This window comes from Canis aureus, chromosome 34 (genome assembly GCF_053574225.1).
Source record: "Canis aureus isolate CA01 chromosome 34, VMU_Caureus_v.1.0, whole genome shotgun sequence".
Classification (NCBI taxonomy): domain Eukaryota; kingdom Metazoa; phylum Chordata; class Mammalia; order Carnivora; family Canidae; genus Canis; species Canis aureus.
Window position 1 is genome coordinate 584,821 of NC_135644.1, and position 24,346 is coordinate 609,166.

General features: G+C 36.4%; 1 protein-coding gene across 12 annotated transcripts in view; it reads right to left on the reverse strand.

The window, feature by feature from the left end:
- Nucleotides 1-510: 510 nt before the first annotated feature.
- Nucleotides 511-24,346, reverse strand: part of GULP1 (GULP PTB domain containing engulfment adaptor 1) — a 218,053-nt gene continuing 194,217 nt past the window's right edge. For 6 of the 12 annotated variants that reach the window (XM_077883531.1, XM_077883526.1, XM_077883523.1 and 3 more), the window contains 4 exons: nt 13,814-14,038; nt 11,872-12,010; nt 8,492-8,586; nt 511-2,485 (listed from right to left, as the gene is read on the reverse strand). In XM_077883531.1, coding sequence (XP_077739657.1) covers nt 2,414-2,485; nt 8,492-8,586; nt 11,872-12,010; nt 13,814-14,038 — 531 coding nt within the window. In that variant the 3' untranslated portion in view covers nt 511-2,413. Of the gene's footprint in view, nt 2,486-8,491; nt 8,587-11,871; nt 12,011-13,813; nt 14,039-23,719; nt 23,777-24,346 lie in introns of all 12 variants that reach the window. The other 6 variants (XM_077883529.1, XM_077883532.1, XM_077883530.1 and 3 more) reach the window with 3 other exon arrangements.

Genomic DNA, 24,346 nt, shown 5'->3' on the forward strand with positions numbered 1-24,346 from the left:
GAATGGGTTGATGGATTGTTCATTGGTGTGCAAACACTGGGCATGGGAGTCCTGTGAATCTTTAAAACACTTAATACTTTGTTTTCAGAAGGTTCAAAACTTCATGATATTCCAATAAGCCACAACTCAAATCTTATTATCAAGTCTACCTTTTAAAGACTCGAAACCCTTTATACTATTACTAGGCTAAAAAGGCTCTCAATTTTTAAAGGAGATATTTACATAATACAGTTATTGCACCAGATGCTTCTAGTGAAAGGGACCCAGTTACGACCTCTCTCACCACCAGGATCGAGGCCACTGTTTTCACAACTGAATGATATTTGCTTACAAAGCTAAAATGTGTGTGGGCTGTAAGAAATGAAGTTAAAGTTCATTAATTCTTTTCCTTTCTCTTCCTCTCTTCCTTCTACTCTTAGGCCTCATTTTATGACCTGGAAACGCTGTCATATAATCACCTTCAGAATGTTTCTAACTTAACCAGGGATTATTTAATGAGTAAATATACAATTATTTATTTAAAATCATTTATTCTCAGCAAAATCAAACATATTGAGTATACATAGAAATACAATTTTCAACTGGGATCTTCATAAAAATGCACTGGTGAAATAAATGTTCATAATTAATGACCAATTATGTACTATTTAGTCATGCCAGTAGCAGAATTGATTACCATTAAAAATTGGTAAAGTAACATATCTTAAGTGTGCAAATACCATCTTAGTACTCTATTGTGTTACCATTGATAATAAATGGCCACTAAATATATACCTATTACATAAAGCTTTTAAAGTACAATAAAAATACAAATTCTATCTGTTAAAAAAAGCCATTCATATGGCCCCTAAACATTCTCATTATACAAATTCCAAAATACTATATGACAAACAAAATTATAAAGGTTCTTCTTTATGAAACATATACTAACTTCTAATTAAGGTACAACTTAGCAGATAACAGAAAACAAGAAGGCTTATATATACCATAGAACATTACGAAGATACATACAAATATAAGATTGCATAAGCGTATTTGATTTCTTTTCCTAGTGAATATATGTACCTTTAGCACTTGACGAAAATTTCCATGAGTAAAAGAAAAATCTATTTTTGAGATCTACCTCTAATCTAAGCTCACATTTTCATTAATTTAATCTATTTTTATTATGATGCAATGTACCAAATTATAAATTTTAACCATAAATTCTTGCACTGAGTACAAATTAAAGTCTTTTACATAATGGGCAAAGGTGTAGGAAATAAACACTTTTAAAGGTCGGAGTTCATCAGCACATTATCAATTAAGTAAAAGAAAATTCTATCGTTCATGTTAGCTTAAACTGAGAAGTCGTTTGATTTTTGTAAAAAAAAATGAGATTTGACTTCAACAAAAACAAATACAAATTAAAATTGCTAAATGATACTGATGATTCATAAGGAATAATTGTTATAGATTTTAAAGTATCAAAACTAATGGGGCATCACAAAATAAATTGGGTGAGAAAATATTATCAAAGGAGAAAATATGAGAATAATATTATTCAGTTAGAAAAGATATATTTGGTAAAGTAAATGTGGATAATAGATAGACATTGCAACCATAGCATATATTCCAAATGTTTTTTTAGAAAACATCAGATCAGATTATGTTTAGATGTTTAGCATAACTTATCTCATTAGAAATTAAATTTTAAGTGTTTTGTAATGAGCAAATTTTAATTTTTTCCATCATCTTCACTTGTGAAATAAATAAAAGATTTAGAGTATAAGTGATAATAATAGCTAACATTAATACTTTGCTTTTACTAATAAACTCTAATTATTTGGTTTAATTATTATTGGAAATTATATTTTTGCTACTTTACTTGCTAAAAATGACCTGGTGGGATTATATTCAGAGTTTACATTTTGCCAATGATATGAACAACATTTAATACATAAAATAACATCTGTCTAATGGATGGTAACATGCTTATTGGTTTGAATATGGAATATATTTAGTTTGGCATTGGTATATCTCCTCAAGACTTTGAAAGGTGTCATCAAGGTATGGCTTTTGAGAATCAAAAATGAACTAGCAGCCTGGAAAATGAACACGTTTCAAGAAGGATACTAATTATTCAGAACTCTGACACAAGACAGATATTTGGATAATTTGTTTTCTGATTATAAATTCATCTACAGGAGAAACAGAAAAGAACATAAAAGTATGATTTACTTTACAGTCAGTTGTTTTTAAAATAAACATTATAGATCAATAGCGAAGGACGTTTTAGTAAAATAACTTGCAAAAAGTTACGGTCTTCAAAAATATATTGGCACACGTATACCACCTGTCAGAAAGTAATAAGGAATGACGTATACGCATATCAAACAAACTGAACACAAATCTGGATCTCTTGTTCTTGACATCAGCACCTGCTGTCTAATGGGTCGAGACAAAATACTGTGCCTTCAAGAGTTAGTCCCATTTTGAACCCCTCCTGCAAAACAGAGCAAAATCATTAAGATAAGAAATGCTCATGGCAATACCAATACCGGTGATAGTGATGATAGCCACAAAACAAAGAGACCGAACAAAAGGTGAAATCCTCACGCTTTGATCGGCCAAGGACTAATGGCCCATGCTGGCTTGTCAGGTGTTCCTATCGCTGTGTGTCTCGGGCAGTTGTTTAGACCCATCAGCGTTTTAAAGGTTTAAGTACGTGTGACGTTGGCATGAGTGACAGACCAAGGGAAACAGAAGCAAATGGCATCCCGTAGGGGTTTCAAGACTTGCATGGTCACGGGTGGCCTCGTGTGCCAGTCTACTGGGGCTCAGATCTCCTCTGTTGGCTCTGGAGGCCAACATGATTTAAACAGAGGTAAGAGAGCTGGAGCTGCTCCGTGACCAGAGACAGCTGGAGAGTCTTCACGTCCTCCTCCCGGTTACACCGTCCAGGGCTCGGGCTGGCACACGCAACGCCAGGGCCTGCGTGGGACACAGCTGCAGACCACCGGGCCGCGGGGAAAGCCCCCGCCCGTCCCGCTGTGGCTCACGGTTGTAAGTCTTGCTTTGGGTCCCACTCTCCCTAGCATGTTTGGGATGTTTCTGGAAATGAAGGTGCCCTCCATCTACTGGGAGCAAGTACACATTTTCTTGCCTCCCTTTGTCCCCCAACTTTTTGACTCAAAGTCCAGTTAGGTAACAGAGTGGACTACTAGTCTCACACGTAGGATTTCGGGATTCGTCACTTCCGTACAACACCAGGGCTCATCACAACACGGGCCCGCGATTTTGAGTGAGAGGTCAGCGGCCGCAGAGTGTGTCCTCCAGCCCCAGCTCCCTCCGGTTTACCGCCTGGTCCCTCCCCACCCCGGCCTGCAAGGAAGAGATAAGAAGCAGAGCCTCCCACTAAGCAGGGACCCGGGGCCGTATTTAGGTTTCCTTGTGGAAGCACCGGGGCCGCTTGTACATATACCCTACGTCTCTCTCCTCCTGACAACTGAGATTCTGCTCAGGGCGGTGGTTCGCAGCAGGGGCTGGCGGGTGACACGGGCCGCCGAGCGGGGACAGGCGTCCTAGAGAAGCTTTGTCCTCCGTCCTCCTTGCGTTCATTTCGTGAGACTGAGCCTACTGGCGGGTGAGCCACTCTGACCCCAGTCCCGTCCGTCCACGGCAGGGGCCCAATGTCCTTCTTACAGATGCAGCGTGACCGTGACCCGGGAAGGGAGAAAGCCAGCTCGAAACTGCGAGCCTCGCCTCACCTGCTCCGAACGTTCAGGGCTCCTCACGGTCTACGGCCCAAGGCCCCGGGCAGTGCCACCGCCGCCAGGCGCCCGGGGCTCTTTCCCCCCGGCGCGGCCCGACAAGCCAAGGGGCTGAGCGAGCCCCGGCGCTCACCGCTACTGTTTAAAGCCTGTTCCTATCACGGGAAGAGCTATTTTGCTGAATCGGGGCGCGGTGTCTTAAACAGCTGCCAAATACTTAGAGAAGTCAAGACTTCAAGCTAAGAATAGTGTAAGTTAACTGTTCTGTACAAATGTTTTATTTGGATATGGGAGGCTCTGTGCACTGTGCCCTCTTCTGGCACGACAGACAGACAGACAGACAGACAGAGTGGATATATATTAACTTGAGAAGGTTTGATACTAGCCAGTGTTTTAATCTTTTTCTCAGTTCATTCTGAAATGGAACCACTATCGTTTCAACTACCCTGAAAATACTATTTATCAATGCGTTTGTGTTTGCACGGCAGAACAGCAATCAGTAAAATACGGATCGGTCACTATTTCAATAATAAAAAAAGTAGATCATTTATAAGAATATCTCCATAGTGATTTTATAAGGATCCCTTTGGAGTCACCTTCGATTAATTTAATCATCCCTATTAACAGACACATTATTGACTCTCTCCTTCATTTTCTTTACTTCTAAGATAAAATTTCTCATACAGCTTCTGACTTTTCCTCCTAGGTCTCATTTACTAAGTCATGATTTAATGATTACTGAATCTTTCTCAGGTTTCCATATTCTCTTGAATTTGAAAACTCTGGATGAAAATGAGGCTTTAATTTATGTTGTGATGGAGATTATTGTAAACAAGTCTCATGCAAAAGATAACTTTACTATTAACATATTATTAATAATATGCCTTTTGTATGAAATATTTTGCTCAGTTTTACTTCATTTTGAAATAGGGAGAAAAGCATGTTAAGGAAGGAAAAACCACTCATATGAAAGAATTGTTAACACGTTGAGGTATGTCCTTTGAGGGTCTTTATCAATTTCTAGATTTTTAAAAATAATTTTAATAATAACATAAAAACCATAATATATAAAAATATATATAACTTTCTTATTTATTTTAATGTAGCACACACACATATATAATTTTCTATATTCTTTTTAAAATTTAGTGGAACAAATTTTCCCTATTGGGTCCCCATAAAACTAATTTAATGATTATATAATGTTCTATTCATTTTTTTAAAAATCTGAGTGTAGTTGATATACAATATTATATTAATTTCAAGTGTGTAACATAGTGACAGAAAATTTATATACATTAGGAAATGTCACCATGATAAGTATAGTTTCCATCTGTCGCCATAAAGAGTTATTATAATACTACTGACTATATTCCCTATACTTTTCATCTCTGTGACTTATTTACTTTATAACTGGAAGTTTGTACTTTTTAATCCCCTCGTTCCACCTGTCTCTTCACTCTTCTTCCTGCAGGCAACTACCAATCTATTATTTTTAATGTGATTTAATTATTTCCAGTATTTTATAATTATGAATAAAGTTAACTAGAAGCTTTTGCCCATAGAAGTTTTCCACATTTATAGTCATTTTCTTCTCAGAATAGATTGCATTACAGTTTTTGATATCGAATAGAAATATAAGTATTACCAACAAATTACTCTCCAGATGGATGCTTTGAACTGACCCTGTCCCAGCAATGAGTTTGTCTCACCACACTCTCACTTGCGTGGATTATAAGTAAAGAAATAAAATGTTTAATTTGCTTGATTAAAATAGCACTTTTAGTTCTTTATTTAATTTGTATATTTTCTTCGGTTAGATTGAACATGTCTACATGCATGTTAGCCACTTGTGGTCTTTTGTGAACTGCTGGGTTTTTTAAAATTTATCTGATTTAGTTTTCTAAGTATTTGTCTACTTACCTTAATTATGTATATGTGATATATTTATATATTTTTAAAGAGAAAAGAAAAAATTACAAAAAACTATAGAAACTATAGAACTACATATTTTTCTTTTCCTTATAAAAATTTCTTTCCAATTCAAAAGTCTGATAAATATTCAATTGTATACCAAACATTTTAAGCTGACTAATATTTCTGAAATTTACTTGGATATCTATTGTATGTTACAGCTGTTCATTGATCTTCCACTAAATTATTGACCAGCTGACTTAACACCCCTTAATGCAAAGTTCATATTTCACTGACTTGCCATGATCCTTTTTTCATGTATTAAATTATTATAGCTTAGAATATACACTTCTGAGCTATCAATACTATTTTACTAATTTGTCTGTCAGTGACACCAGGAAGCTTAAGTTATGTCAAATTAAATGACTACATTACTGGTTTCAAATAAATATTCTATTTTCTAACCATTTATAATAAAATATGACCTCACATTTCTGCTTAAATTTGATACACCCAAGATATTTTTGTGATTTCCCCTGTAAATGAAAGAGAAAACCTGAATATCTCACTAGGCTTATTAACTCAATATCATATATACAACCCACTGTACTGTACTGTTTTTACATTATATGCAAATATAAAAATAATAGCCAAATGTGTACATTAGCTTAATTAGGCTAACAAGATTAATAGCAAAAGTTGTCATAGACTTTAGATGAAGAAAATATTATTTTACTTTAGTTGAAGTGACCTTGCAAGTAAATCTTGAACCAAAGCAAAACAAAACAAAACAAAACAAAAACAGACAAGCAATGAGGTGGACAATGCAATAGTGACGACATCATTGAAAAAATAACTTTAAAATATGGGTTATAAAACCTCTTTAAACACAACTAACAATCAGAGACATCCATGTGAAACTGCTGTTTGAAGATTTATTAAGTAAAGCATGCAAATATTAAGGTTTTAGCTTTAAGAAGTTGTAAGTTGTTTAAAATTATTATGAAAATAATATACCAACCATCTCTGGCGCTACCCACCATGAAAGCAGAAAAGAATAAAAAAGACATTAAGAAAATATTAGAAATGGCAAAAACCGAAACAGAAGCAAAAATACCATAGCTTAACATTATTTAACTAACACATCACTAAATCATTTCAATACAGTGTCTTTTGGGGTTAGTTCCTACAAAAATCTGGGGCTATAGGTTTGTTTTTAAAAAGCTATAGAATTTTTTTCAGTCTTGTGAAAATTTAAAAACATTAACAGAAAAGTACTCTTTGTGATTTGCATAATGTTTAACAACAAACACCACCGCACCGTCGTGCCCATGTTTGTGTTTGCCCTTACAAAAGCATTAGTCCCAAGTAGCACAAACCTAGGTGGTAAAACTAATGAAAAAGGGAAAAGATTGATTTCATATTAAATAAATGAAGTATTCCTGCTAAATAATCATGTACTATTTGAGTGAAAGTGTCATATTTGAACTCTAGAAAAGAGGGAGAGAAATTGCACCACCGAACAGGATACATCCTAAAATCAACGGAAGTTTGACATCGGTGGTTTTAGTTTCAGCCACATAATATCACCATCCTGTTGAAGTTCTTAATTTGAATTTTATTAGGTGTTGTAATTGTGCTTTTATTTAACTTGTAATTTTTAAGTTAATAGTTGTATAGGAGCAAATAATTGTAAATATTTGAGAAATGTTACAATTTAAGTCAATAGAAAGGATTTAAAATAATTTTTCATGTAAAATAAGATTATGAATTACCCAACTTGAGAAATGCTGTTTTAACATATTCTTTGAAAATCTCAAGGCATATGTTACTATATTTAGAGCAATAAGGAAATTCACATAATGCCTAGAAAAGAAGATGACTGCTTCATAGCTGTAGTCCAAAATGAGTGGAAGGATATTTATATTATCTTTCTAGGAAGGAGTGTTTCATCAGTGTTAGAAGATCAGAACCCACCGTTAATAGTTTTGTCCAGGAAATGAAACATAGGGAATGAATCACCTAATAAGTGGGAGTGACTTCTTCAACTACATCTTCTCAATCAGCTTCATATAATTGGTCTTTGCCTACATTTTGCCATATAAATAATCTTTTCGATAAAATATAGGCTATAATAACTTCACCAAAATGTAAAGGGCAAATATAAAGAGAAGATATTTTTTTTTCCCCCGGTGCTTTCAAGACTATTTATTAATCATGGCCCACTGTAAAAAGCTTTTAAAACCAGCATCTTCAAGTTTCCAGTACAACTGAGAATTGAAAAATGAAAGAGGGAGAGAGAAATGAAAAACCCAACTGGACTATATTACTAAAGAAGTTGTCACTGGGTGCCTGCGTTCCCCAAAAGAGTCCAGAAGTTATGAACCATAGCGACGATGCTTCTTGTAAAAGAGATTGATTTCACTCTCACAAAGATTTTCCTTCATCTACCCATTTACAATTTGAACTGCATAATTGGTAAAACTGAGATGAAATCTTATAAACCTAGTGCAATTACCTTGTAATTTTTGGATTTGAAAGTAATGAACCATTAGAATCCATGTAATTTCATATAAAAAAAAAGAACCATCTTATTGCCATTGTAAATTGCATTCTTAAAAAGAAAACAGAACAAAATAAAACTTAGCATGTGTAGGAATATTTTTAGGACTAAATGCATATGAGTATTTCCAAGTAATTGTTTCAAATAAGTTTCCATAGTAATACTAATTTAAGGAAAGGGTAGTTTTGGTATATAACATTCTCTGTGTCCCATAAACAAAAAGAAATAAACCATGTGTAGGTCAATCTGTTAAAATAGTCACCTGCATCTCATCTAATTTTGATTGAATATCTGGAGGAAAATCCCCTGCTCCACAGTTAAATGGGTCAAAAGGTTCTGCTCCAAACAGGTCTCGTTCTAAAAGGAGGAAAATAATTTAGTAAATTAAATGACAAGAATAAATAAATAAATAAATAAATAAATAAATAAATAAATAAATAACTAGCAAGAAGTGATTGGGGTGAGTTAGGTCTCAGAGGCAGGATTATATAAAGAACTGCTCACAAGGCCAAAGGAGCTCCTATCCACACTCATTTTATGCTGGGCTTTTCTGAGCTTAGAGGTAAACACTAACAAAGAGGCAAAAATCCATTTTATGACAATATTAAAAACTGTTTGGTTACAAAGAATTATTATCCAGAGAGGCTTCTGTGTCTTTAATTAAGACTTCTCAATATCAAATTCATCAAATTTTTGAAGCAATTTAATTTATTACAATTAATGTTTTACTTATTGAGACTTCCCTTTTCCATCTACTGATGCCTTTGTAACACAACAGTGAAGCAATCCGAGGGACCGGGGCTGGTTGGTAAGTCGTGTTACTCATAGCTCATTACACCTTAATCTCACATATATTTAGAAAAAATTTAAGGCACATTGTCTCATGTGCTATGAAACTATATCACCTTCCCAAATAAACACAACGAGGCAGGTTCTTTAAAAATGCCTCCTAGCCCCAACACAAATTTCTTTTTAAATACAACAAAAATGGAATATCAAAAAACTCTCTGTCACATATACTCTAAAGTATTCATTCTTTAACCACTAAAGAAGTATTAAAGTTAAAATTGATATTTGTAATTGATAAAAACCATGGCCTATTATTTAAAAATTATCAAATTTCTTTCTTGACACAATTTTTAAAAATTATATAGGTGCATGGGAATTTGTAATATATTAAGAAAAACTATATTATCAAAATTCAATGCTATGTAAGAAATAATATTTATGTTCCTTGAGTTCTATTATATCCTCTAAATTAATCTGTGACCCTCATTATGAAAGACTCTGGCTTTTATAGTTATAACTTTTTTTTTCAAATTCATGTATTAAATAAGTAAAAAAATTTTGTAAGTGCCTGGTGCTGCTAAGTATTATATACATAAGAGGGACATACACTTTTATCATCCAAATAAAGACACTTTTAAGAGTAAAAGGAATGCAACCAACAGTCACACCAAGACAGGAGATATAAACCAGAACTGTCCTAAACAAATGGGAATTTATGCCCATTTTATATATGAATATTATATATATTTTATATATATTACATAATATATGTAGACACTATATATGGGCATGGGTGTTATTATTATTGTCGTTATTTTCCTCAGTCTGATGTTGTTCAGTTAATAAACCAGAGCTTGGGGAACAAGAGAACTTTTCTTTGGAGGAGTGCCTTGGTTACCACCATACCACAAGCACGTCCAACACTGCTCTGCACAGGATAGATGTTTGTGAAAAGAAATGAATTAACAAGAAGGAAGAAGAGCTGATCAAGAGGAATAGAGATTTTCATTATAGGCTATCTCATTTTATCGCTTTGCTTTAGAGTGCTTCACAGATATTGTATTTTTTTTACAAATTAAAAATGTTTGTGGCAACTCAAGTATCAAATAAGTACCATTTTTCCAACAGTATTTGCTATAAAGATAGATATGGTATGGGGGTATCTAGAATGCTATATTTATCTACTATCTATCTATCTATCTACCTACCTACCTACCTACCTACCTACCTACCTACCTATCATCTATCCTTCATTGTATTTACTAAACTTTGGCACTCAGGATCATTAGATATTAAAAAATGTAGCAGGGTGTTACTTCAGTTTCTCATTTAAAAAGTCCTTAACACAATTTGAACATCTCTGCCTAGATTTTCCAAAGGCATGTCAAATTTATTGATATCTAAAACTGAATGCATTTTTCACCTTACCTACCCTCTTAGTTTTCCCTGTTAACAACATTTGGTCTAATATCCTGAATCACAGTTGATTCTGAACTCTCAGCCACCATCCTGATAAATTATCCCTTCTAAATATTTTCAAAGCTATTCACTCTTCTCAGTTTATAGTTTGACCTGGATTAAAATCCTCCTTTGCAGATACTGCACTAATTTATATTTCAGATTTTAGCTTGTAATGAAAGTCTAGCATATATGCTAAACGAATGCCTACTGGGCTAAATAAGAGAATGAGTAAACCAGTGGTTAAATTCAAGGAATTAAAAAACAGTAAAGGAAGAGATGTGAGACCCTCAGAAGGACAAAAAAATACCCTATTATGACATGAGGATACTGGCAACATTTGCTAAAAACACACTATGACATATATATTATGGATTATTTCCTGAAAAAATATTTTGCAAGGCACAAAATATATTCAGAGGAATTAAAAAATATATATTTCAATTTATGTAAAAGTATTTTTATACACTGATTTTCAGAGTTTCTGATGTTATTACTTTGCATTTACAATTAATTCTCTAAAATTTACTGAATATCTAACATGTGTAATGTATTTTGGTAAGTTCCACAAGGGGAAAAAATAAATTAAAGGCCCTGACACAGTTTAAGACCAAGCTAAAACTTTGGAGTTATATGGAAAAACCTCTTAATGTGAACCAGAGAGGATACAGTAAAGCAGAACATGTAAAAGTGTCTTTTCTTGAGTTTCCCTTCGGACATAATGACTGATCATGGCCACTGAGAACTATTCTTTAAGTTCCTGTGATAGGGCACAGATCAAAATATAATCAAAACATTGAAAGTGAGCATCTGTTGGATGGTTCCTAATTCATCGGTAAGAGACTCTTACATTCCTTCCAAATGTATAGAAGATAAATCAGAAAAGTGATACATGTATAGTATTTTAGATATCAAGAAAAAACACTTATGTAGGGTTAATAAACAAATCATGGAATTCAATATTTACATGTTTCTTTAAGAATATTCATATACACTTTGGTAAAAAATTTACACTGAGTTCTACTAAATGTGTCAAAATATTAAAATAGTTACCACCAAGTTATTTTTAATCATTAAAACATTAAAAGTATAACCCCAAACACAATAAAATATAAATAAATGCTTTGTATGATGATATAAATAACCCTATACCCTATATCATTTTTCATAAAATAGTTTCAAATGCAACAGTGACATCTTTAGTAGTGTACTCTGAATTATAAAGTAAAATATGATTAGCTGATTTGGCCCATATAAACCTAATTCTTTGATAATCAACACTTTTAGTGAGCTCAAGATATATAATTTTCCATAAAGTATTAATTTCATAAAATATTAAATATTTCAGATGTATACAAATATAGCAAAGAATATTAATTTGTTTAGAAAGCTTACTAATCTCAGTCGATCTACTAGGTATTGGAGGTGGCTGTGTGCCATTGCGAGTAGGTGTTGAAGATGGGTGTGACACTGGAGAAAATGGTATCATATCAAAGATGTCCGTGGAGGGTGACTTCGGTGTCACACTGCCCGCCTGCAATGAAAATAATGTGAGTTAAGCAGTATTTCAGGTAGACACATTTTAATGCCAAATATTTCATATGCATATAAAACACATATAAACAACAAATAATTCAGTTGAATTATATGCACTTGCCATTTTGTAGATCAAATGTTGGCAGTTCTATATGATTTAACTAGTCATGCCAAATGCTCATTGGTAAGAATGCAACAGAAAATTTCTGCAACAGTGGCCTTAAAGATGATGACAAAAATGCTGACAATACTACTCTAGATATACTTTTTTTTTTTTTTTTGTATACCTAGGAATAATTGCCATGTGTATCAGAGAATTGAAACTATTAGAAACTATACAGGGAGCCTGGGTGGCTCAGTCTGTTAAGCCTCTGCTTTAGGCTCAGATCATGATACCAGGGTCCTGGCTGGAGCCCCAGGTAGGGCTCCCTGCTCAGTGAAGAGTCTGCTTCTCCCGCTCCCTTTACCTCTCCTCCCCCTGCTCGTGCTCTTCCTCCAAAATAAATAAGTCTTTTTATTTTATTTTATTTGTTTTATTTTTATTTTTTATTTAAAAAAATTTTTTTATTGGAGTTCAATTTGCCAAAAAGGTCTTTTTTTTTTTTAAAGAAACTATATAAAACAATGATTTCAGTAATATATTTTGCTTAAGTTATAAATAGAAATAATTAAACATAAGTAATGCACCTTCTTAAATATGACCATTCATTCAAACGCAATTAATAGCAACTTTAAAAAGTTATGAAGATTATATATTAATTTGTATTTATTACTACAATGACAGCCAACTATTATATTCACTGCAGTGCCTTTTATTCCCAGGTAAGAGTTCTTAGGTTTTCTTTTTTGTTGTTTTTTAAGAAATACGTTTTATTTATTTTAAGATTTTATTTATTTATTCATGACATACAGAGAGAGAGGAAGAGAAAGAGGCAGAGACACAGGCAGAGAGAGAAGCAGGCCCCATGCAGGGAGCCTGATGTGGAACTCGATCCCGGGTCTCCAGGATCTGAAGGGCTGAAGGCAGCACTAAACCGCTGAGCCACCCGGGCCCAGGTTTTCTATGATAAATAGCTACCTTGCAAAATAAATTATCACTAAATGTACCACCAAAAGTGTCATCTGGGTCGGTCTGGGTCAGGAATGACCCAGGAATGAAGCAACCAGCACTTTGATTGCCATGCTGGGGGGCAAAATACACTCACACGTACATACACACAATCTAGAGAAGAAAGAGAACTCTTATTTTGGAGAAGAATAGAAGAAAAAACTTGCTTTTCCTCAACATGAACAGAGATTACTTGGCATATTTCACAGTATAATTAGACTTTTTGGAATATATTTATTTTTCTCATTCATAGATAATGAAGGTAATGGAAGAAAAATAAGGCTAATTGTGTGTAAAGAGTCACCCATTTGCTATAGTGATATTCAAATCTTCACTGTTCTTGAAAACAAAATAAACCAACCAAAACATCTTTAGCCTGTCCATCTTTACGCTTCTAGCTCATATTTTTTGCTCTTTCCCTTACGACTAACTTCCTTAGGAGAGGTACTAACTCCTATCAATCTAGACTTTGCTCTTTTTGTACCAAACACCACTGAAACTGCTTTTACCAATATCAGCAATGACCAACTTTCCCAGTTGCCATATCTGAGGGTTCTTTGAAGTTACTTGTCCTAACTCGCATTTCTGTGGACATACCTGAAATTTTTTCAATTTGATATAAATAGCACATTTTAGCAGAGTTTAAACAAATATGTGGGATAATAAGAAAGAATTTTCTGCTTAGCAAATTACATGAGGTCTTGGGATGCTGCTCTCACTGATTGGCTTGGGAAGGCCACATTTAGAAGGTGGTGGTATTAACAGTCCCAGTGACAGTCTGGAATCAGGCGAGTTGACAGGAGTGACAGTAACGGAAGAAATATTTAGACAGGAAGATGAATCATCACTACTACGCCAGAAAGAGGATGAGCATCTCTGAAACCCATGTTGCTCATGATCAGATATTTTGTGCAGCAGCTGTAAAGGAATGACAGAAAAATACACTAAGGACAAGAAAGAAGACATGGAGGAAAGAGGAAAAAGTATATATGAAAATCTATTTGTAAAATGATATATTGTGAAAAGAATAGTTTCAACATAACTACTGTTTAAAAATTATTTGAATATATTTTCCTATTGCAACGTTCCTTAGATTCCAGAATGTTTAATTTGACCATTTTTCACTGAAATCTTACATTTTTAGATAAATAAAATGTTGCATCAGTAGGACTCGAGAGGATAGTTAAGAGGAAAGCTTACTGATTCATTTCAATAAGAGCTTCTGTGTAATGACACAGGAAAAGGAATCAAAATAATAAAAAAAGAACACTCATTGATGTAGGAGTAAAGTCTAGTAAAAAGTAATGACTTTGTAGAATTTTCAAAAAGGTTTACAACAATCATTTTAAATTTAATCCTCAAAACGTTCTTTTGAGATATTTGTATGAGTAATGTTTTGTCCTTATTATAATAAAGATATGGGAAGTAAGGCCCATAGATTCTTTGTGATTTATTCCTTTATGAGGTAAGAAGCAGAGCCTAAATCTAAAACAATCTAACTCCAATCATCACGACCTTTCTGTAAGTTGTGAGTTCCAAATGGTCTAAGACTTTCCAGGGATGGGCAAAGGGGGCCGTCCAGCATCTCGAATAAGTGAGATAATAAATAATCAGATGGTCAGTAAGTGGTACACTGCGCTGGGTCTGCACAGCAGTTTTCGAATGACTTTTATAAGGTATTTGCATTACAGTCTGGAAAGCTACTGTCAAAAGCTGAGCTGGTAAGAACCGAGCTGTCAGAGTGGTCAATGAAAACAAGCCAAAATGAAAGTAATAATCCAGTCTTTATTCACGTCCTGCTCTAGTGTAAGCAAGAGGCCAGAGAGAAGGTGCTGGCTTCATCAGTGTCCCCGTTTCCCCCAGAAAATGGCACTGGGCTAGGATCAGAAGATCCGCGCAGAAGCATGGCTTCATCTCTCTGCTGAGGGAGCCCTGAACCAAGGTCCTGCTGGGTTGTGTGGTGTGGTGTCTGGAGGGAGGGAGCAAGCCATGGGGAGAGAAAGGAGAAAGAGCGAGGAGCAGAAATGTCCTGAATACTGACTCACAGTGGAGAAAGGAGTCTTCGAGGCCCTCAGAAGATGGTCTTGACAGAAGCATTTTAAAAAGACCATGGCCAAGGGCCTCCAAAAAGGAGGCCTCTGAACATGGGCACCAGGCTGGGAACGTAGATGTGCCACGTGGAAGAGCGCAGTGGGCCTAGGGGTCCTAGGGGTCCTAGGGGTGGAGGAGCTGAGTCCTGGACTGCCTCGCCTGCACTCTGGGCCCTCTACCTGGTGAGGGGACCGCAGCCTACCCCAAGGCCAGCCAGTGGAAGCTTTGGTGATGGTCTAGGACAGAGCCCGACGGGCTTGGCCCCGAGGTGGGACTTCCCAACTACAGGGCACACCTCAGAGATTTCTTAACACTAATAGGAACACGAATACGGCTTTTGATAACTTCACAGTGAAAAGTTATAACCAAAAGGATGGTTAGGAGAACCCACAAATCTGAAGGAAGTGTTTAGGCTAAGAGTCACCTCTCCACACATTTCTCAAAGCTGAGGGGAAAATAAGGCAGTGGAACTTGAGAGGTTTAAGTTGAGGGAAGGGTTTAGTGTGGAAGCACAATTTCTGATGGTCTGGGTTATATAAGTTATCACTCTATCAATATGGATATAGTTATATGATTACTATTTTCCCTATTGCTTTCCATAGTGAGCTCTCTGTAGATAGAGATGTATGCACGCATATACACAATTTTAAAGTCTATTTTACAGTCTATGCAGCTTGCTGTATAATTTTGTGATTGGTGGTCATTTTTTACTTAATTTTAAGTGACAACTGTAAACTCCCTGTGGACAAATTTTTTCTAAATTTCATCTGAAAGAAATACTTTCTAAAAGCTATATAACACATCAAAGTAAAAGACATAAACTGTTTATGTATATTTACTGTCTAATTTATACTAGAGCAACTTTTAAACTCAAACTATGAATTGATAAGAATGTTTATATGGAGTGAAACATATTATGATATTAAGTGGAAGTTGTCCTTCGTATCATCTGGTTTATAACATAAATGATAGTACGCAAACTATTATATGACTTGTATTAGTCAAAATATCTTACCAGATGCCTCAAAACAAACTGAAGGCCAAAATAACCTAACTTATAAATGCTCTAGTATTTTATGATAGTGTTAATTATGCCTTCTACTTGCTTACGCAGGTGAAGAAGGTTTGTAACATGAAAATGATCAAGGTTTTAAATAACCCACTTAGGTATTTTCATTTCCAAATTGGTAAAACTTGGATATCTATAAATAGTTGTGCTATCCAAAGTTTAAGATTCCATCACAGGTTTCCTTTTGGGTCATCAGTAAAGTAGACTTGGTCAACTGGCATTTGTTGCTCTGGTCACACAGATCTCTCAATATGTTGAATCAGTTCCTTGCAGGTAATATTAAGAGACCGCACATTAATAGCTGGAGCTTTTCTTGAGAAGTTACAAAATGTAGAAAGTGGGCCCACAGACTCGCATGAAAATAACTGATTGGTTATTAAAAGGCTGTGCCTTTTCAGTTGGGTATAAGCTCTCCACTTCACCACAACCACCACACGCTCATTATTAGTGTCACAGCCCGGGCTCTGTGGACATCGGGTTCGTGATTCCCAACTTAGAAATAATTCAAGTCAGGGAATTAAATATTATATCTATTAAATATTTTGAGTGGTGTTTCTAAATTTAGGGGGTCAGGAGCTAGTCATTTTTTTTAACTGCCATTTTTAACTGGTTGAGGATATTTTTTAAAGAAATAAATGCAGGGGGATCCCTGGGTGGCTCAGCGGTTTGGTGCCTGCCTTCAACACGGGGCGTGATTCTGGAGGCCCGGGATCGAGTCCCACGTCGGGCTCCCTGCATGGAGCCTGCTTCTCCCTCTGTCTGGGTCTCTGCCTCTCTCTCTCTCTGAATAATTCTCTCATGAATAAATAAATAAAATCTTTTAAAAAAAGAAATTAAATGCATAGTTTAGATGGATACAGCTTGATATTTTTATTTTATGTCTCGTCAGTATTTTGACATTTGGCTAGAAACCAAGATTTTTGGACTCTCCTACAGAAATTCATGGTACCACTGTTTAGTATTTATGTTCATAATTCCAGCTGCTTTGGTCTTTGAAGGTGCATAGGATCTGATCCCATTCTAAGAGAAGGAGGAGCTCTATGCTCAACCATTCCATGTTAATTATGCAGACATTGTTAGGTTCTTAAGGCCTATTAGTAATGAGTGCCCAGGGGCACCTGGGTTGCTGAGTCATTAAGCATCCAACTCTTAATTTCAACTCAGGTCATGACCAAAGGGATGTGAGATTGAGCCCCACATTGGGCTCCACGCTGGACATGGAGCCTTCTTGGAATTTTCTCTCTTCCTCTGCCCCTTCTCTCTCTTTCAGAAAAACAAAACAAAACAAAACAAAACAAAACAAAACAAGGGGGAGGGGAGTGCCCATAGTTGAGACTCGTTGTAGTTTTCTAGTTTGCTCTTTCAAGAAGCAGTGGCTTCATATATTTAGGCCCAGGTGAATATTTCAACCTTCTTAGCCTCGTCTAAATATGACAGCAATGATGAAGAATCATAAAAGGGTTTGAACTCTCAGTAAATGTTGAATACATTTAAAAAACAAAGAAATTGCATCGAATAGTTCTTTGGTAACATCCACAGAAATATTAGAATGATATCAAAATTTTATTTTATGGTGTTAATTGTTTTGGTGGTATAAATATTCAAACTTCTTTTTGAAAGGTAAAACACAACTCAGATTAAAATACGATTTATCATAATGATTAAAATAATTCTATTTAGAATTAGATTTAAGCAAATTACTTGAATTATTTAAATTAATTTAATATTTATAAATATTTATTAATTTAATGTTTAATTATTTGTGTTTGAAATACGATGTCTAAATTTTTCTAGTTGAAAAACTGGTAGGTCATAAATAAAACTAAAGACGAGGAAATACAACGGTGATGCAAAATGTTCTAGCCAACCCATGGATGCTCCCATGCTGATTCACACTCTCAAAGTTCACTATCATGTCACATTTGCAACATCCCTTTTTAAGTAGTTTTTAAAAGGAATAACTTCTAGAGTTTAGAATTTATAGCATCATGAATGCATTTTTTTTTTTCTCCAGATTTCTAGATTCACAGTTTGGTTATTCTGGTCTCTTACTTGGAAGACCTGTTATCTTTTTTTTTTTTCTTATTTATTTATTTATTTTGGAAGACCTGTTATTTGTTCTTACAAGAGTGTCACGGGTCAAGTGGATAGGATTGTCTGCAATTCCCAAAGAAAAAAACTGCATCAAGAAACTAAATTTATTGATCAGATAGATATTCATGGTCGGAACTGGAGCGGAATATATTTTTCTCCCCATTAGATAGAGCTTACTTCTTTAGAAGTGTCTTTTTTGCAAGTAACAATTGGGGAAGTGAAGCCGTGAACCAGTGATCATTTTTTTGTGGGCTGCAAATGTTCTTGAATCAATGTCATGTTTAGAATTTATGCCTTTGTTTAAAGATTCACATTTGGCTTGTTGTGCAACGGAGTTTTCACAATCTGCTCTTGCCCATCTTGACTTCAGTAACAGTCGAGAGAACACTAGAGGAAGATAAATAGGCACTTTTGTTTACCCACAATGAAATACACATTTTCGGTTATAATTGTCCTATCAAGTCTAATCAGTGGCCACACGGTTGATTATGTAAAGGTAGAACTTTATCCAGTAACAAACACTTGGTTTAATTGAAAGGGAGACATTTATTTTACTCAGCAACAGAAAGTCCAGTACTTGTAAGGACTACAATTTTATTCATTTAACTTCTTGGCAATAGTCTGATTTGGTTAAAAGCATCTATAGCCAGAAAAGTTAAATGTAAGCATCCAGACACAAGAATCAAGAGGAACGGTCTGATTTAACTTGCTGTGCCCACATCTTATAACGGAACAAACTTCTGGGGGCATTCATGAGGCCAGGAGGGCAGAATGAACCCTTTTTTTTTTTTATATAAATACAGGCAGTGCTGCCATGTGAATGTAATAAATGGAAATCAGATTGTTCCTAGATAATTAGTACCAAATGGTGGAAACCCAACCTCTAATCTATTGCCAAACCACCAGAACACAGCAAAAAAGCAAACAGCCCAGTCAAGTAACGGAAATTTCTCAGTGTATCTAAATGTATAAAACAAGGACCCAATTTCTGAAACCAATGAAAAGATTTGCACAATGTCAGTGCGACACAGCGACACGCAGTACGGGCGCTATCGGAGGCTATTTCATCTGCCTTAGAAAAGGACCCTAGGACTGAACAGCAGGGTGATCAGGGGACGCGTCGGCATTCTGCTTGTTACGAGCAAGTTAAAAAACGGTCCGTCGATTGTACGTGAGAAAACTAAAAATAGGTGTGGTCCTTCGTTCGTTGTGCATATGAGGAACTTGCTTCAGTGAGAACAAGTTTGGATATATGGAACACATACACTGGCCTGCAGTTAGAAAGGTCTTTTAATTTGGATAATGAGCAAAAAAAAAAAAAAAAAAAAAAAAAGGCCCTCATTCTGTTCTCCTTAGCTAGTAGTAAACGACTCTAGAACCTCACACTGGGCACACCTATGCGGGGGACACTGACTGAAACAATGAACAGTAGCCCAAATGGTGACAGAAAAAGCAGACTTCTCTCATTCAAGTACTCTAATCACGAGCCCGACCTCCTCCTTCCATTCCAGATTTCCGGATCCGACCCCCCAGTGAGCACCCGGCGTCCAGTCGGTAGAGCTCACAAGGGCAAGAGTGAAATCGTGACTCTCCGTCATGCCCCTTCCCCAAGCCATGGCTACCCTGCGAAATGGCACCACCACCCAGAGGCTAAAGACAAAACCCTAAGGGCCAATCCCGACTCCTCTTTTATCCTCCAGCCCCCAACCATCAGTAAATCATGCAAGCTCAAGTTAGGGGCGCCTGGGTGGCCCCATCGGTTAAGCATCTGACTTCGGCTCGGGTCGTGAGCTCAGGGTCCCGGGTGGGAGCCCGGTGTCTGGCTCTGGGCTCACCCGGGGGTGTCTCTCCTCCCACTCATGCTCGCATGCGTGCTCTCTCTTGAAGATACATAAATAAAATCTTTAAAAAAAAATCTATCGGGTTATATGCGCCATCTGAAATGATAGAATTCTAGGCCAATTTACTCTTCTTCTCCGACACAGTTTTTGGGATCTCAGTTGGGCCTCTTTACAGACCAGGTGCATGTGTCAGCCAGATGATCCCCGAGTCCCCTACTTAATACTGCGAGCAACTTCTCAGTGCAATTAAAAAAGAAAAAAGTAACAAAAAAACCTCTACAGGGCCCTATAATAACTAGCCTCTGACCATCTCTCCAATGTCATCTCCAACTTTTTTGGGTCTTGGTCACTATGCTCTGGGCACAAAGATCTCGTCACTGTTTCCAGCCCTTTGCACAGACCGACTCCAGGTCTCAATTCAAATGCTACCTCCGCAGAAAGGGCTTCCCTGATCACTGCTTCTAAGAGTCCCCACCCGGGCTCTCCTCTTCTGCTATATTTTGTTTTACTCATAGCATATATCAGATCTGGATTTTTACATTCATTTATCCATTTATCTATGGGTTGATTACCCATCCCCCTCCGTGTCCCATAACTGCTGAAATCCATAGACGGCTAAAACCCAACAGCCTAGGATGTCCTACGACTGCCTTAGACAGTCGACAGGTATCTCACAAGCTGCCGTAACAGACCACAGCTGTATCTAATGTGTGCCGTTGACAACTGTGAGAAAATAAAGAACCAAAAGTGATGTGCGTTGTACTACAACGTAAGACACGTCACTAAGATACTACTTCAGAAAAGGAGTGATGACCTTGTACGACTAGGAAAAATGGAAACAAAACGACAGTTTACACTGTGAAACCTTGAAAGGACTTTTTAGAATTGCTGAAGAATTTCGTTAGAAGTTTGAACCAAAATTACTAAGTTTGTATCCGCAAGACAAATCAGAATGACCAATTCTGTGGATGGCAGCCCCCATCCAAGAAATAGCAGCCTTTCCTCAGGTGCCTTGGGAAGTGCGGAGACGCGTACTATCGGCCCACCCGCACGGGGACTCCTTGAAGGACAAAGGTTCTCAGTCTGAAACATCCCACTCAACACGGCCTCACTTTTTTTCATTTATGACTTAATATAGAATAAAATCAAATTTTCTAAAACTGAAATTTCTTATGAGAAGATCTGACTCCTCTGAACCATTGTTCTGTGTTACAGAAACTCAGCTATCACTCTGGACCTCTTGCTAGGAAAAACAGCTTGCGATCTTTTAGTTATCTAACCAAAAAATGTTTCTTATTTTTCCGATGCTTCCCATAACTGACCTCATCTGCTATGTCATCACACACTGATAAGAACAGCATCCAAACCAGTGATCTGAATTATTTTCATTTTCTACATTACTTTTAATTTCACAATCTCTCCGTAATTCCATTCCTACTTTTGTTCTCCTCTCTCTCTCTCTCTCTCTTACCAAAGAGACTATCTTAAAACTAAGATGAGAGATAAATCTTTTATTTTACTTTGACTAATACTCACGTGATATGGACTTCATTGTTTGGGCAGCAAATCCGGATATTTCAGGAAATTATTGTCTTATATGCTTATATTTCGGAACCGAATTACAGTGTTAAGTCATTTGCAGAGAACCATTCCTGAATTATAAGAACCATTTCTTATATGGCAAAAGAGTCACTTCAGCCTGACTTCAGAAAATCTGGCTCCCAATAGGATCAAGAGCCATGTTGGGCTGGTCATTTGAGGAGAGTCTTTCGTCATTTGGGGCTCCTTCTCACCATATCGTACTGAAAGCTCCTGGAGAACCTGATGCCAAATTAATTTTTTTATACCAAACCCACCTATATTGTAATTTTGATGTGTGTAATGGGATTCATAATTCACTCCAGAGCTTCTTCAATTCATGCATCAATTGCTGCCTCTAATCTTTTAAACAAACCGCTGAGAACTTCAGCAATTTTGAACCATTCTATCCTTTAGTCCTCCGAGAGCAAAGGAAACAAGGAAGGAAAAGCTACAGAGTCTCCTTTCCAGAGTTACAAGCCCAATAGGCATTAATTGTGCATTAACTTTGCTACACGCAGTGGCCCGCTATGAGGTGCTGGTGTCCTGGCGGTCTCCTATAAAACCGGTGGTCAAATTTCATAAGAAAGTTCTAACTTAACAGAAATTTGCTTTACTATAGGCCCACTGCAAGCTATTAAACAAGTTTATATATACTTACTTATTTATATATACTTACTATACTTTAAAATTATTTTATTTTTTTATAATTTTCATTGTTTTCCAAGTTCAATTTTAATAGTTTGAATCATTAACAAACCTTCAGTGGATATTTGCAAGCACAACAGCATTTCACCCTAAATAATGTAGATAGTTTAATTTAGTTCATTTTTAATATCAGAAAATCGGGACATAATTTTTGGAAATGTGAAATATAGTACTTAATGTCGTATTAATTAATTCCACACTACATAACTAAACTTCAAAATGAAAGGCAAAAACATTTGTTCATAATCTCTTCAAAAACTTTTAAAACATCAGATATCTTTAGCAACATAAAAACGTTGAGTCTCCTTCCTTTAAAAATCAAATAATTTCTATTTTTTATCTTAAAGATGTACATCCCCCAGTATGTCAGCAATTTAAGAAATCACATAAGCCTTTAGAAACTGAAAAATTGTGACAAGTAATTTTTGAAGTTAAAGTAAAGAAAAATACAAAGATCTTACTATGACAAAAGAATATAATTGCAAAGTTATAAGCTGAGTTCTTTTTTTTTTTTTTTTTTTTTTTAAATTTTTATTTATTTATGATAGTCACACAGAGAGAAAGAGAGAGAGGCAGAGACACAGGCAGAGGGAGAAGCAGGCTCCATGCACCGGGAGCCCGATGTGGGATTCGATCCCGGGTCTCCAGGATCGCGCCCTGGGCCAAAGGCAGGCGCCAAACCGCTGCGCCACCCAGGGATCCCCAAGCTGAGTTCTTATAATAAATAATATAACACTTATTTACTTATAATACTTATTATTACTTATAATAATAAAGCAATAAATTTTCTACACATATGGATTAGGTGCAAAAAAGTGATTTAGAGAAAATGGTTTCTCTTTTTTAAATTCAGCTTTTAGTTAAAGTCTCTGAAGCATTCTATTGAGACACATTCAATACTGAGCTGAACGCAATGCTCATAATCATTAAATGACAACTTCCAGAGAGCTCATCATTTCTAAAAACTGGCTATTCGAATAATTTTGTTGTTTTTCACATAATTGGCTCGACCAATGAGAACTGCTGAGTAAACTGACACACAGACAGACTGTTTCGTTTCCATGCCCACGGTCAGGCGCATTGCTGGGGGGGGGGCCCTCAGCCAGAGGCCCACGGGACTCAGGGAAGCGTCACCCCTACACTCCTCCCGACCTCCTGGCCCTCAACACTTCTGAAGCGGACCTGGTGACCAGTTAGGTTCCCAATGCACATACTCACCCCCAGCCTGGCCCACCTCTTCTTGGTGACCCCAGTGCTACTCCAGGGCAGCACCTGCTTTCAGGAGAGAAAGAGGGGAGGGCTGCTTCTTCATTCATCAACAATGCCCCTGACCCGTCAGCGCCTCCCCTATCTGCCTTGTCCCTCAACGTGATACTTAGTTCTCCATCCGGGGACAGAGTGTGCTCAGTGAACAGGCTTTGGGTTTGCATCCAAACCAAATGGATGGATCTTACTTTGTTCTGCTGCAAATACGAAGACTAAAGTAAAGCTACTATTCATATGCAATGAGTGTCAGGAAGGGCATTTTACTAAGGCTGCCTGACAAAGTAACTTCCCTTCCTTACGTTCCTTTGTACTTCTAGTTTGTTTCCAGGACGGCTTATAGGAAGGCTTTCAACAAGACCCAGAAGGACGTTACTCCATTTTGGGACCACAGTTTAAAGGAATTTGAGCTGATGCTCTCTGCTCCCTGGGATGAGGGAGGAAAGAAAAAAATATCACAATCTTGAGAAGCCAACAGTGATGGTAGAGAAGAGGGAAAACAGGAAGGCTATAATAATAAAGCGAGCCTCACTGTCCATAACAAAGGTACGTGGGAACATATGAACCTACTCCCCACCTCTC